Source organism: Alligator sinensis, unplaced genomic scaffold (assembly GCF_000455745.1).
Source record: "Alligator sinensis unplaced genomic scaffold, ASM45574v1 scaffold617_1, whole genome shotgun sequence".
Classification (NCBI taxonomy): domain Eukaryota; kingdom Metazoa; phylum Chordata; order Crocodylia; family Alligatoridae; genus Alligator; species Alligator sinensis.
Window position 1 is genome coordinate 1,149,628 of NW_005842291.1, and position 16,598 is coordinate 1,166,225.

Consider the following 16,598-nt stretch of genomic DNA (forward strand, 5'->3'; position numbering starts at 1 on the left):
AAAAATAAAGTAATTTTACATTTGAAAATCTACGTTAAGTACAGTATCTTCAGTACATAATGTTTTGTCCAGTTATTTTAAAGCAACAAGCTGATTTTGAACATGTGTTATTAGCGCAGCTAAAAAATGAACTCGAGAACTAAAGCAATTAATCTGATTTTTTTAATGTTGTTAATGTTGTTTAAAAGTGTACGTATTATTTAGATGTTTTAATAAATTAATTCATCATGTCTGTTTTTGTGCCGTGTTTGTTCTAAGAATTATTCCTGGTCTTTGTAAGGAAGAGAGAAAAAGATTATTAGGATGAGCTGCACTTCTATTTGATAGTATTCTGTAGTTTTAGAAGCAACAATCTGTTCTGTGTTCCAGGTCATCAGTCTTTTATGGCTCCTTCCTGCAGTGTCTTGCATTGTCCCACTGCATGTACCTGTAGTAACAACATTGTGGACTGTCGGGGGAAAGGCCTTACTGATATCCCAACCAATCTTCCAGAAACCATTACTGAAATGTATGTAATCTTGCTTTCTTGCCATTAAATTGTATAAATATATATTCCATTTATACTCTTATACGTATTACTGTTAATGTATGGATGTAAGTTGGTTATATTTAATATGTATTGCCTTTCAGAAATATCAATCATATTTAAGAGTGCATGCAGAAAATATGTATTATGGCCTATATTTTCAGTTGTAATTTAATTCCAGAGTCACTAATCAGAGCTTTAGAGTTAATGTTCAATTTGGAAATGGGTTTTAAGTGGGGCATTAAAAGTTTAGGGCTTTTCTCTCTGGCCTTTCAGCACTGATCACATATGATAGCCTTAACTTTTCCCCATGGAGTTGCTAGCCTTCAATTACTTCTTAACCACCTGTTCCAGTGAAACATACCCCTCACAAAACATCCCTAACCAGTAAGCCTTCCTAAGTGATATTTGAAGAAAAGCAGGTTCAGAAGGTAGAGGTAGGGTTATGGGAAGAGGTCTGAAATGCAGTCATTTTGGTCATAATATTGGGGAAGAAGTAGAGGATATGTAAGTAGAGAGTGGCTTAACTTTTCAAATATAATGTCAATATTTATGGAACATCCAGCTGCTTCTAGCTCTTGGCCAATAGCACTATACGTTGAATCCCCCTTTTCACATTGTTTACACACAATGGAAATATTCCCATTTTACATCTTGTATCTAGACAAGAAAATTCTGCTGTTATTTCTATCCAAGAAAGCGTAGTCTCTTCCTTGGATATTCACAAGTACAAATAAAGGCATGATTTGTTCCTGTATATTAGTACCTCATAAGTAATCTAAAAATACAGGGTAGATGTAACTACTGTCAGGTGGATATATAACCTGTTGGGTCATCATGGTCAAAGAGTAGTCATTAATCTCTAATTAGAAGGAAGTACTGAGGGATTTGTCTTGGGTGTGGTAAAATTTAATATATTTACTGATTGTTTAGAGAACAGAATTAAGTGCCCAGTTAGTAAATTTGCAGATGGCACCTACCTGAGCGGTGTTGCAGAGGCTTTGATAGGATTTAGGATTAGGATGCAGAATGATCTTGATGAACTGGAGAAATGGTCCTAAATTAAACTAATGAAATTCAGTAAGGACAGGTGCAAGGATGTAACAACTGCACGCCCAAATACAGACTTGGAAATGACTGGCTAAACTGCAGTACCATAGAAACCAGCCCAGGGCCGATAGTATATGATAAAATGAAAATAAACCAACAGTGTGCTCTTGTTGCAAAAAACACAAACAAACAAACAAACAAACAAACAAAAATCAGTAGGCTGATATGTATTAATAAAAGTGCTATTGTGTTGTTTGCAAGTCAAGGAATATTTGGAACTGGTAAGGCCGCACTTGAAGTATTGTGTCTAGTTTTGGGCATCACACTTGGGTAAATTAAATAGAATTCAGTAGTGGACAACAAAAATATTACAGGTCAAGGAAATATGATTTACAAGGATAGTACATTGGAACAATTGGGATTATATAGTCTGGAGAAGAAAAGACTGAGGAGTATTTGATAACAATCTTCAAAGTACGTGAAGGGTGTCTTTAAAGAGTATGGTGATAGTCTATTCTCTGTAGTCTCAGGGAACAAGATGGGCTCTTAAATTACAGCAAAGGAAGTTTAGATTAGCTGTTAGGAAAAGCCATTTCCTATAAAGGTAGTTAAGTACTGAGTGATTGTGGACTCTCTGTCCTTGGAATTTTTAAGAACATTTTAGGTTGTCTGGGATGGTTTAAAAGATCCTGCAGTGATCAGGGGGTTAAACTAGATGACTTCCTGTGTTTCCTTCTAGCCCTACTTTTCTGTGATTTTAGAACTTCTCTAGTTTATATGCATATAACATAGGCACTGTATTATTGTTGGTTTAAAAAATATAACACAGTATTTAAATAATGACTCTGTATAGGCAGTTAAAGTAATGAAAGCACCATATTTACTCACATATAAGATGACCCTGAATATATAAGAACTCCACAATAATTAGATTACCTATATGGAAAATTTATTAGTTTGTTATACTTTTCCAGTTATAGAATCTAATTATTGGAGGTTTGCCTTGAATTTGTCCCTCCCCCACTGGTACAGAAGGGAAAATAAATCTGGAAGGGTCATGTGGCCCTCCCTGCCTTCTGTCCCTCCAACTCCTTCCCCCTACAGCCTCCCCTCCCCCTTACTATCAGACCCTCCTGTCCCTAAGCACATAGAAGTAAGAGGAAAATTTGAAAATACTGACTTGGAAATAAACATGCATATAGTAAGTTGCATATAGGCAAATTACTATGTGTACACATAGACTTTGTTCATTCAGATTTGATGAACTATTTTACTGTTTGAAACTGCTTCAAGTCTTAGCAGAGGTAATCCATAAACACACTTTTAAGCAGCTCTTTTTTACCTAATACACATACATATAGATTTTAAAAACAATTTTCTTTTGGAATATTTTTTTGTGTTCCAGTTCAGATTAGCCAGATTAGTTCCAAATCCTTTTGATTAAGCAAAGCTCAATCATTCAATCACCATATGTGGTGCTGCAATCAGCAAGTATCCTCCACCCCAGGCTTTTCAGCTCAGGGCTTCAGATACTACCAAATCTTTCAGCAGGCATCCTGTGTGCAGGCCCAAGCCTGGAGGATTGGGGCTCAGATGCCCCAGAGTCTTGCTTGCCCTCAGCCAATGGCCATAGGAGCAAGCTATGGAGGAGCCCCCCATTTCCATAAAGTAGTCATGTAGTTGAGATCTTCCCACTGGAAGATGGCATCCTGGCCGCAGTGCATTTGGACAGGGGTGCACCCTCCACCACACAATGCCATTTAAATCCATTTTGGCTTAGGTACCAAACCAGTGCAGCAGTGACACTTGATCTTGGCTCATGAGTGGCCAAGAAGTGATACATAAAGTTAGTCCAAAGCTAAAAGGCTTTTGATTTACCATACAGCTCATTGGTCTGGGCAGGTCCCAACAGAGTCAACAGCATTCAAGTCATGCTGACTCCACACCTCAGCACCGCTTAGTATGTGTGTATAATCCAGATACCCCCCTCCCCCCCAAATGATCTATGCGCTAATTGCCCCCCCTACTCATGACTCGAACCAGATGTTCTTGTCATGAGTCCTTGGATCCTCGTAAAATTTATATGCAGATGAGGCTCAGAGCAGTCTAATCTGGCTCCACCTCATGGAGGGCAGGACCATACTAATCCTATGCAACAGCCTGAGGGAGGGGGCAGCAGAAGCGTTCCCAGTGAACTGTTTGGGGCACCATTTAGTGATGTTTTCCAGACATTTAAAGCTGGTGAAGAAACAGGAATAATTGGAAATGGAAAAAAAGATGCAGCTCAGCTGCAGGAGCAAACAGAGTAAAAATGTATGCAAGGTAGTGGCTCACTATGACTTGAAAAAGAGTTGATGCTGAGGGGGACTGAGCACAGTGGCCACTGCCATATATCTTATTTAGCTGGGCTGCCTTAAACTATCTTTGGGGTCAGTTCCTATCAGTGGCATAGCTTCGTGGCCATCTTTGGCTAAAATCAAGTATATAAGCAGATAGAGGCCTGGTATATTGCCTAGCTTGATCCCATAAGCACTCGGGTGGGGATAGTGATGGAGCATTGGGATGGGATAGGGGGAGGAGTTCTTGGATCCTGGAGCAGCATTGGCAACAGTGTTGGAGAGGAGAGTGACAGTTATGAAAGGGGAAGTTGACCAAAAGATGATAAACCAATTGGAGAGCAGAAGCAAAGATCAAGAGTCTGATGGAGGATGGACAAAGGTGGGGAGGAAGGGATGAAAAAGGTAAGAAAGAAAGGTATGCTGGGATTGCTGGTGTTGGAGGAGACTTTAATGAAGAAAGCAATGAGGGAAGAGTCCAGTCAGCGGGAAGAACAGGAGAAAATGAGGAGAGGAGGTCAGGAGGGAGAAATGAAGAATGAAACAGTAATTGAAGGGAAAAGGAAGAGTATTCAGTGGAATAAACCAGATCTGCAAAGAGAAAGAAGATGGAAAGAAGTGAGAGATGGAACGACAGGTAATCTGTGTCTTAGAATAAGAGCAGTAGTAACAGGGGAAGGACAACAGAGAACTTGGACAATGAATAGATATGAATTTTTAGAAAAATATTATTTGAAGTTTTGGATGTTAAAGCAGAACATTTGAATAACCTGGTCACCTTTCCTAACCAGAAGTCTTGGAAAATTTTGTATTGGAGCCGAAAAGGTTATGAGGATTTTTTGAAGACTATGAGGCAGTAGGTGAGAGAGAAGAATTGAAGAACCACTACATTTTATTGAGGAAGAAAAGACAAGAAAAAGGACAATAATTATTCAAATGTACACAGATATGCTTGTGATGGGGGAGAAAGAGAAATGGTTACAGCAGCGGTTCTCAACCCCCAGGCAGCAGCCCAGTGCTGGGCTGCAAAGGGTTGGCTGCCGGTCCACAGGAGGACTGGCTACTGAACCAGAAGTGATCGTGGACCAGCAAACTGCAGACTGGCAAACCATGGACTGGAAGTGACCAACATACTGTGGACTGGCAGCCATCCTTTTTATATACTGAGTATAAAAAAGAGTTGGCTACCTGCCCACAGTTTGCCAGTCACTGCTGGTCCTCAGTTTGCCGGTCCGCGGTCACTTTTGGTCTGCAGTTTGCTGATCCTCAGCCTAAAACGGTTTGGAACCCCTGGGTTAGAGTATTATGTACAAAAAGTTATGTATGTTGAGAAGATATATGATAAACATGGTATATGGATGGGATCGTGGAGAGCTCCGCTGGTAATGAAGGTGGATGGGAGGAGCTTTGGTAGGATAATGCACTTACTACCAGTAATTCAGATAGGGCCACATGGAGGGTTTACAATGTATTTTGGACAGCCTAAACTCTGTACCAAGTATGGGCAAGAATGATATTGGGCCGCATACTGCCAATATACAATATGCTACAGATGTGAAGGGAAGGGGCACAGGGTGGTGGAGTGCCAAGCACCAATGCCTATGTGAAATTTAAATGGATGTACATGACTTTGTGTATAAATGTCAGAAGTGTGTTATTGAGGAAGAGGTGGGATAAGATTATGCCAATATTGAATGGGGCAAAAGTAGACATGCTATGTTTGCAGGAATGTGGAATCCCATGGGAGAGGGATTATAAGTGTTTTGTAAACAGATGGGGATGGGGACCATCATGGTGGGTGGGGTCAGATCTAAACAAAGAGGCTGGAGTCATGATTTTGCTCAGTAGTGAGGAAATGGAAATGTGGCAATTGCAAGTGCTTGTGAAAGGGAGACTGAAATAGATGGTGGTGGAGTCTGGGAAGCATTGGCAACACATAGCAGGTCGTGATGATCCCAGATTCTCTCTGCATTGGTAGGTTGAGAGGTGAGTGCCCACAGCTTGGTGTGAACTGGTATGGTCTCAGGGCTGGGACATACAATCGGTGATTGTCGGTCCCAGCCCTAGAATTGTACCGGAGTGGTTTCCCAATTTGTTGCACCATAAATTGCGTGAACATGGGGTAGGATTGATATTTATGATGCGATTAACAAGTTAATTGCATCTTAAGTGTAATGGCTTCCAGGGGCCAAGGACAAGCCAGAGGTCTCTCTTGTCTAGTGTCTTCGCCAATTAATTCAGTAGAGAGTGCTACAGGCGTGTAGGTTGTAGCCGTGTTGGTCTAAGGACATAGGCAGACAAGGTTCCTTGGGTGAATTTGATATCTTTTATTAGACCAACCCAAATAGTTGGAGAATAGTTATTAAGCAAGCTTTCGGGTTCAAAAACCCTTTGTCAGACTAAGGAAGCTGCAGCAGTTGGTGTGTGCTCTTCCTGGATGGAATGAAAAGTAAAGAAGCCAGGGGCTGGGCTGGGCGGGGGAGTCAGTTGCCAGGCAGATTATAATGTATCAAAAATCCAATGTCTATGTTTAGTCCCTGATCTCTAGTATCCAGCAGGTTGATGAAATGGAGCTCATAGGCTCGTCTCTGGGAAGTGTTGTGTAAATTTCCCTTGAGGATCAGGACTGAGAGATTGGAGAGAGAGTGGCCCTCCTGTGAGAAATGTGCCCCCACTAGTAATTGTGTGTTTCTGTCTTTGATGGATTTCTGGTGTGCGTTCATTCTGGTGCGCAGTTGTTGTCTGGTCTCTCCTATGTATTTTCCATCAGGGCATTTGGTGCATTGGATGAGGTATACTACATTCCTGGAGGTGCAGCTGTAAGATCCTGGGATGCTGATGGCTCTGTTGTGGGGTGTAGTAATAGTGGGGGTGGTGGAGATGTGGGGGCAGGTTTTGCATTTCTTGTCCTGGCATGGTCTGGATCCTTTTAGTGTGTTCTGGGCTTGAGGAAGTTTGCTTCTGGTGATGAGGTTGGCGAGGTTCGGTGCTTGTTTGAAGGCTAGGATGGGTGGCTCTGGGAAGATCTTTTTAAGAATAGGGTCTCTGTCTAGTATGGGTTGCAATTTTTTGAGGATTTTCCGTAGAGGTTCAAGGGATGGGTGATGGGTCATAACCAAAGGTGTGTGATTTGTGGGGGGTTTTCTTCTGTACTGCAGCAGTTCTTCACGTGGTATCCAGGTGGCTCTTTCAAACATGCGATCTACCTCTCTGGACGAGTGTCCTTGCTGGGTGAAAGCCTTTTTAAGATTGGTGAGGTGGCAATCCCGGGTGTTCTCTTCAGTACAGATGCGGTGGTATCTGAGGGCTTGGCTGTATATCACTGCTTTTTTGGTGTGTTTAGGGTGATTGCTGGTTCTGTGTAGATATATATGTTGGTCTGTGGGTTTCTTGTATACTGTGGTCTGTATTTTACCCTTCCGGATACTGATCATTGTGTCTAAGAAGGAGATGTTGGTGCTGGAGTATTCTAAAGAAAGTCAGATGGAGGGATGGTGACTGTTGAATTTCTGATGGAACTCAATCAGAGATTGCAGGTTCTCAGTCCAAATGATGAAGATGTCATCGATGTAGAGAGTGCTAGAAATTCTCAAGTAGTAAATTATGAAACCCTGTTCTTACAGGGCAGAGGTGTCGAACATACAGCCCACAGAACTGTTCCATCCAGCCTGCCAATTGTCAAGTGGGCCACCAGAAGATGGGAGTAGGGTTAGCGGGGTATTGCCCAATGAAGTCTTCGGGGTCCCTGGGATCTGATGGCTGTCTAGGAGGAGTGAGCAAGGGCTGTGGAAAAACAATCTTTGTTCACCCCAGTGCTGCCCAGCACTGACCACAGATTCCTGTGCCGCCATCACCTGAATGTGGACCTGCAGCATTGCCCAAACACAGACCCATGCTGCCTCAGACCCTTTGAATGCACCCCAGGAGGAGCCCCTGTAGTCTGGTTCCAATGGAGGGCCCAGGGTGAGATTGAAACCCCTGCTGTAAGAGAAATAGTTTTTATCATTCCTGAATAATATTTGTATTTTTCTGAAACTATGAGTTGCTGTGATTTCTGAAGAAAAGCTCTTTTATAAAAAAAACAATGTATAATCTATTCTGTAAGAGGCAAAAATTGTTCTAGGTGATACCTTCTATTAGACAAACTGTGTAATTGGGAGAGATATAGGCAACTTTAGGTACCAAGTACTCTTCCTCAGTTCTGAGAAAAAAGCAGGCAGAGCTTGGGCTAAATACCAGATTACACAAAGGCCTGTATAAAACTCCATATGTAAATAAAAACAGGATGAGAGAGACATTATTAGGTAGCCAACAGACAAGAGAAATAAAGTAGAAAGGATAACCTGATAAGTAGAAAGCAAACTAATCTATTCTTCAGCTTCGTAAATTCCTAACCTCAACCATATTTTGGACTAATGAGGTCCACAGGTAAATTATGTGAAGTATAAAAGAAATGGTTCCATTTTTAAATACCTGTGTTTTGAATTTAATTAATTGTCCTATTATTTGTGTAGTCTGATAGAGGGTAAGTAGAATTTCTTAGTTTACCTCATGGTTATTATTTTGAATACCTCCATCATATCTGTCTCTTTTTCTTATCTTCTCCAAACTAAACATTCCAATCCTTTTCAATCGTCATCACTCTTTTCACGCCTTAATCAATTTCATCGCTTGCCTCTGAACTCCCTCTAGTTCTGATTTATATCTTTTTTTGAGATGAAGTGACCAAAACTGTACATGATATTCCAGGTGAGACTGAATCATCAATATATATAATAGGATTATAGTTATTACTATCTTTATCCATCTTAATACTCTATTTTCCTTTCTTCTGCTTCCAAGGCACATGGAATAGGGGTGGTTTTATTGATCTGTCCAAACTGATTCCGAGGTTTTTACTCCTGTTATTTCAGTTTATTAGAACCCAGTAGTGTATAGAAGTACATCATATTATTCTATCTAAATATGTAATGCTATACATTGTACTACCTGTCCACTTAGCTTTGTTAGTACTTCTGAAGATCCTTACATTGTTTTCTGATCTTGATGATCAGAGAACTTAGGACATTTTGTGTCACTTTTACCTTTTGCTACTCCAATGTTCATATCTTTTCTAAATCATTATGTAGTTTCTATATTTAAGTTTTCATATAATAGAAAGTTCTAGAAATTCTTGTAACCCATTTTAAAGAAGCTCTATCACCCATATAATTTGTTGCAAATCTTTTTACATTTAGCTGGGAGAAGACTATGAAGAAATGTCTTTTCTTTATTCCATTAAAATGCCAATACATTTAACTGGGGCATTGGTTGTAGCCATGTTGGTCTAAGGACATAGGCAGACAAGGTTCTTTGGGTAAATCCTATACCTTTTATTAAACCAACTAAAATAGTTGGAAAAATTCTTCCTTGCATGATTTAGGGTACAAACACCCTTCTTCAGGTTTCCTCAGCCTAAAGAAGGGTGGCTGTATCCAAAAGCTTGCAAAGAAGAATTGTGTGCCTTGTCTGCAATACATTTAACTAAATCATGAAGTGTTAACATTAACTTCTCTGTACCTGTTTGCACTCCACTTGAATATATTGGCTTTGTCTAAAAAATAACTCAATATGCCCATAATAAAGCCATGATGCTTCAGTAGTAGGCACTGCACTGACAAGGTCTACAGGCTGCTGGAGCATTAGGGGAATGAAGGAATTCAGCTTGATTCAATCGTGCATCTCTCTAATATAAGGCCTTAGTATCTCATTCACTCACCATGGTAAGTGCACAGTATGGCAGAAGCTTCCATATCGCTCAGGATGGGGAGAAAGAACCAGGCTAATTCTCCCTGCAGGTCCCCCTGAAACCTATACAGAAAGCAACATAGCTCAACATAGCTCAACAACATAGCAGGCCATTCCCTATTCTATAGGTGCATCATAGGTCAGGAGGGCTTCCCTCAGTCCATGGATGGATCTAGCACAGAGGGTTTTTTGGTATGTAAATCCAGGGTGTTAAACTCATTTGTTTCATTGGTTGGATTGAGGCTGCAGGGCTCCTCTTGGGCCGGACCCAGGCCATAGGGCTCCTGGCCATAGCAGCCAACACTGCTGTGTTGGTACCAGCAGCCAAGTGGTCAATACCACCACCATGCTTAGCAACTTGGGGGTTAATGCTGCTAATTTTAGTTACTACCAAAAACACTAACTATACAGTGGTGTTCATTCCCTGAGCGCTGGCCCCACTGACAGTGTGCCTTTGGCAGCCATAGGATGGAGATGGGGTTAAATGGCAGTGGCATTAAGTCTTTGGCTTCTGACAGCCATAATGAGAAGCCTTGAGTGCCAGATGATCTGGTACATGGGCTGTATATTTGACACCCAAGACGTAAATGATTATGTACATAATGTTATAACATCCCTATGTTAACCATGTGCCATGATGAAAAGTAACTGCTGCTTTCTTGATTCTTAGCCAGTTTCAGGTGCTTGCCTTTACTTCCTACTTCAGAACAGGAATGTTTCTGTAATAGCCTCCTACAGGAGCTAGGCTTTTGAAAATCCAAATAAAATATATCAGGTGGTTCTGAGTTAACTAGTATTTTTCTGATGTCTAAGCCCCCCAAAATTTTAGCAGATTAAAAATGATTATTTCTTTCACAGAAAATCTATTTTCATTGGCATTTCCAGCATCTTCCTTTAGACTTTCAATTATTGTTTGGCTCAAAATCTTTTTTACATAGATTTTTTTTTTATTTGGGTAATATATTGAATGAGTTCCACTTATTAAGCTCAAGTCAGATATAAGGGATGTCCCATGCACCTATTTCTTTTTCTCTCCAATTTAGGGCTCTTTTGGAAAGTTCAGAAAGTCCACTTTGTAATCTTCTTTAAGGAGACCTTTTCAAGTTTGTAGTACCCAAAAGGCACTTCTAGGCTCTCATTTGATTTCCCTCCATTTAGTTGCACGTGGGGGTCCATCTACCACATTGGGAGTCTTAGAATGCTTTCTAGAAATTGATTGGGGTCCATTTGAATGGGATGCACCCTTACACATGACCAAACAGGGAATTCCTAGAATGGGAAGGAACTACCCCAGCAGCAGTATTATTAAACCTACTAGTTACTTAAAAAGGAATACCCAAAAGTAAGTGACAGGATGTTCATTCAAAATAATGGCTCAAAAAGCTGTTTGTGGTCTAGGTTGATTTCTGAAAGACTTCTTCGTTTTTTTGTATGAGTTGATACTCAGGATCCAATAGCTGTCTATAAAATCCCATTCCTCAGCATAGTGGTATGAAGGAAAGGTAAAATAAAGAAGTTAGCAGTAGAATGTGTTTTTGTATTGCTGTAGTCAGATAAAGATGACCTGCTCTGATAAATAGTTTTGTATAAAAAATGAAGGCAGTTCAGTTGTCAGATGCTAATCTTATTGATGTGTCCCTGCCAGTTCCCATATTTATATTCCTTCCTTCTTGTTTTTTCTTGCTAAAGCCTCTTGGCTTTACTATCATTTTGCCAGTTCTCATCTTCTTCTACCTCCCCTTGTCCCACCCTCCCCACTTCTTTGTCTTCCTTAAGCCCATCACTGACTGATTGTGTACTGGTGCTTGGCTACATCTGTATAAATAGGAAACTATCTAGGAGGACTAAAAGAGAACTTTTCTGAGGACTTTTTTTGGCAATAACGTGTCCAATTCTGATGCCCACACTTTAAAAAGTAAATCAAAATATTGGAAAGATTTCTGAAAAGAGCTGCAAGCATGGGGTGAAGTCTGGAAAACCTGCAATGAAGAGAGAAGCTTAAGAATCTTGATAGATTTAGTTTATCCAAAACAAGGTAAGAGGTGACTTGATTAGATAATTTGGGAAATCCATCTATTAAACTTAAGACTCCATGTAAGGCTGTGAGTATTTTCTATGCATCTTTCCCAACCTGCCAACTGCATTGTGAATGTACACCTTATTACTGTCTCTGTTCTCTGCTTGGCTGAAACTCCAAAGCTGAGCACAGATTTAACAATGAAGGGTCATTAAATGGAGATGTTCATGTATTCATATATAAATATCCTAGACAATATTCTGGCTTTTACTAAAGATAACAGGTTTGTCAGAGTAAAGGTTGCCTTGACTACAAAGTCACCTTGCAGAAAGGCTGGAAGGTTATAAAACAGCAGGAACTGAGGCATTTGGTCTCTTTAGCCATTTTCAGCAGCTCAAGCTGCCTGCATCAGGAGCCAGTGAAATGGGGGAAAGTTTTACCTTTCTGAACACAGATGGACAACTTCAAGGACCCCAGAGAAAGGTGAGCTAGAAAATAAGGAGTGTTGCCTTTATGAAGTTTGTTGTGTTCTAGCAAGCAGTGATTTATTGTGTTTTTTTCATTTAAATAAAAGCCAGGGCATACTTAGAAAATCTGGGCAAATCCTGTCTGCTAATATTATTAGAAGCTTCCTGAGGAGTCAAACTGTAAATGAGTAAGACTGTGGGGGGAAAAAAAGTATGTCAAGTCTAAAATTGCCTAGCTTCAACTTCTTAATATACTTTTGTCTATAAAATGGAAGAGCCCCAAGTTCTCATTTTTCTCTTCCCCTGAAGTAATCTATTAACCTGCTTATTGTTAAGCCTAACAGATTAGGCTTCTTAAGTATTTTGCGATTAGACATATTTTCTGATCTTTTAATCATTATTGTGGCTCTTCTCTGAACCATTTCCAGTTCATAAACATCCTTCCTGAATTGTGGATACCAAAACTGGGCATTCTGTTCCATCAATAATATATAAGCATGTATTGTGATAGAGAGAGAACTATATGATAAATGTGATAGCTTTATGACATCATGCCTCTTCAACCACTTCAGATAATTGCTCTGTGCTAATCTATCGTTCCCAGAGCTTAATATAACATTCTAAACCTCTGAACAGCTTTATACAACTGCCATTAAAAAAAAGTAATAATAATCCAAATATATGGTTTCCTTCAAATGTGAATTTCGTTCCTAAAAAACATGATACTGTCCCAAAGCCCTGGATAGGCAATGATCCAGGACCAATGCTAGGTTTAAGATCCAATATATAGTGATGCATTGGGCTTGAAATTGAAATTTAATACTACTGGATTAGGGAGGTTCCAGCTTTCAGTGAAACACAAAGCATTTGCTTCTGTCTTGCTTTAAAGACATGGCATTTTTATGTACAGAAAATCAAGTTTACGTCATTTTTAGAGGTTTCTAAAATTTATTATTAATATATTTTTTCTTTCCCTCAGAGGTCTATGCAGTGGAATTCACAGTAATTAGGGGACATAGCTTTATTTGTAGAAAGACACAAAAAAAAGGAAAGGAAAAGAAAAGAAGAAAGTAAAGATACCAATAAGATTTCTTTAGATTCTTGAATACATTCTCTAATTTATAATGCCATGTATAGTATATGGAGTTGTGATAAAAGTTTTATCGATATTCATTTGAGATGATCTGCTCATAGCTTTGCCACACCTTTTTAAAGAAATCATCCAGATTGCATGACACACTGTACATATTGGGTATTGCTTCTACCTCCCAGCTGGTGTGAATGAGTAGTGCTTTAATAAAATGTAGGCCTTTAAACTATATGATTAAGTCCAGACATCAGTAAGTGAGAATAAATATAGATACCATTTCAGTATGTTTTTCTGAAGTCATTTTTTTCTGACTTCATTTTGTCTTAAATGATGGTGTTTTTGGAATGTTCATTTTTGGACTTAATGGTGAGAATGTAACTTTCACAACACTCTTTAGCAGCAATCCTGTCTGTGTCAGCAGTTGTACCAGATCCAGTGCTTATGCATATTGTAACACACAACACCAGAAAGGCTCGTTAAGAGAGAATGTAAAATGTTGTTAATACTTTAGCAGCTATTTATGTCAGCAGATATAATTATTTATATATAATTATAATGATTAGATAGAATGAAAACAGAATCCTTCTTTTAGACACAAAGTTATGTAAACTTAAACCATATCCCTAGCCTTTTATTAGTCAAATATTTGAAAAAAATATAGTAGCCATATTGTAGAAAGGATGTATTACAGGGATTTGACTCATTTATCTTAGTGTAAATTAGTCTGTGAACAATGCATTTAAGAACACCTTGATCTTGCCACTCTTTGTACGTTAAAAATAAGCAAAACTTCACTTTTTACCTCTTACATTTAACCAAGCCTGCTCATACAGTTTCAAATAAAATTTGGAAGGTATTTGAAAGGAAGAAAAATGTTCAATGGAAGAAGAAGAAAAATCACAGACAAATTTAACAGAACTGTATTTTTTAAATAATATTTTTGCAAAACTGGTACAAAATCCTGTAAGCTTATCAAATAAAAGAGAAACATAATGACTTTCATTAGTGCTATTGGAATGCCTTCATAATCTTTATATCATGCAGTTTTAAGCCAGTTCTGATTTTCTTACTGCAATTGCCAAGCAAAGTAACTGTAGTACCTATAACATTATTTATATACCTTATTAGGATGTGTTTTGTGCTTCGGCTACACAAAATGTTCATGTTGATTCTTGAACCTTCTTCATATCATTGCATCTGATCAAAGAAACCATAATTTAGACTCAGAGGGCACATGATTGATTCTACAGTCCAGGGGATGAAGCATAAGAACTGGGCCAGAAGCCTATACTCCAAAACTAAGAGAAAGGCATGTTTTTTCTTTTATGTGAAACCCTATAAACAAACACAGGCTACCACGCACCACACAGGGGATTTGTGTTCAATTCAATGAATTCAATCATGAGATTCTAAGCTATCCTGGGGTGGGCCTGCTGCAGAGGCAGCACATTCTTCCTCTAAAGCAGGATTGGAAAGGAGTAGTCTTTGTTTCTTTCGGGCAACTTGTTTTTGCCAGACACAGCAGCAATTTTAGCAGAGGGGTTCAGAAAAATTATGTACAGCCTCAGCTAGAATGGAGATCCCCATATCACTGAGTTCAAGTTTAGGTTTTATTGGGTTTCTAAGAAGATGAAGGTTTTGAAAGAGTTATCAGGGATCGCCAGGGGAAAAGAAACCTATTATAGCAAGAGAGAACTTCAGAAAAATAACAATAGATAAGTATTTTTATGGCATTAACTAAAGCTGAAGGGAAGATACCCCCTCCTCCTCTTTCAGGAAAGCAGTTACAGATTCTCCAGCATAGGTAGCATCACCCAGAAACATTGTATCTCTTTGAGCTTTTCACTTTATGTACTGATTCTTCTCTACTGAATATTGCTCTATTGCAAGGGTGTCAAACTCACCTGTGCCCCAGGGTTTTTGGAGGGTATGGATCGAGACTGCAGAGAGCCTCCTGGGTCAGATCCAGACCTGGTGGCAGCAGCAGAGCTAACAGCAGTGTGGGGGGAATGGTGGCACAGGGATTAATGCAGCAGTCTCTCACACCCTGCAACTGCCAGGCATGTCAATCAGGACTCTATATCAGATAATCCTGGGGCAGGACCTCCCCTTTCTCACACCACCCCTGAATTCTCAGCCCTTCTACAAGTTACATTTTATGCCATTAATATATTACTCTTGGCATAAATGGCAAGAGTATAACACATGCACCCAACTTAAGGCACCACAAAATGGCAAACCGTCCATAAAAATGTTACTCATATGGTGTAGGATATTTATTTATTTATATGTAGCTTGTTTGAATAGCACCTTAAATTGAATGTGTGGCATATCTAAACACCAGAGCTCTCTAGGGTTGATACATAACATCAGCTCATTGTCAGAATCAGCCCTGGTCTCCAACCTTTACGAGAGAATATTGTCGGCACTGGCCATGGGCAGCTCTGGTCTCCAATCAACTGCAGTTTGTTCCAGGGCCAGTGCTGACAAACTGGGCCCAGGGCTGCTCTGTAGGGTGTGGGAAGAAATCAGAGGTTCCTGGCAGGGGGAGCCAAGGCCTTCCTCTGCTGGAAACTTTAAATCTCATACTTGGCAGCTCTGGTAGCTTTAAAGTCCCGAGCAGGGCTGATGGTCAGTTAACTGTCAGACCCAGTTCTGGAACTACTCTGGGTTGAATCAGACTGCAGCCACCCAGCTTTCAGCTTGCCAGTACAAGGGAAGCCCAGGATCACGATGCACTGACAAGTAGAAAAAGTACAATTGGCATCTGATCTTTGATTCTGAAATCATGCCTCCTGCCATGCTATGTGAGCATGGCAGGAGGTCCAACTGTTGGGATCAGGGATCAGAATCCATGGCACCTTTAAATGAATGCATGCCAGGACCTGGTGAAATGGCTCTGTGGGCTGTGTTGGACATCCCTGCTCTGCTGCATTCTGCCTCACCGAGCAGAAATTTACTTTACACTGAAAAGGGAACTGTAGTCATTGACATAAGTGTTCTGCATGCTTTCAGTACAAGGAAGAAACATTTTTTGATGGCTGGATGCTACATGGACCTATAGAAAGTTTCCCATCAGAATCTTTATTTTTTGTTAGTACCATAGAACTTACGGCTTGTTTTCACTGCAGTGTTAGCTAGCGATATAACTGGTGTGGCCCCTTATCAAACTGCCAAAGACAGGCAAAATATTTTTTCACCAGTTAAATGGTTCTTTATGGACTAGCTGGTATACAAGGAAGCTTGTATTGGTGGTTAAAGCTAGAATACTGATGATGCTCATGCTAGCAGTGCAGCAGAAATAGCTACACTGTGCTGCTTATAC

At 39.9% G+C, this 16,598-nt stretch overlaps 1 protein-coding gene across 1 annotated transcript in view; it reads left to right on the forward strand.

The window, feature by feature from the left end:
• SLIT2 (slit guidance ligand 2) overlaps nt 1-16,598 on the forward strand; it is a 469,229-nt gene that overhangs the window by 317,259 nt on the left and 135,372 nt on the right. Inside the window, exon 9 of the mRNA XM_025209503.1 lies at nt 370-508. Within this exon, the coding sequence (XP_025065288.1) occupies nt 370-508 (139 nt within the window). The remainder of the gene's footprint in view (nt 1-369; nt 509-16,598) is intronic.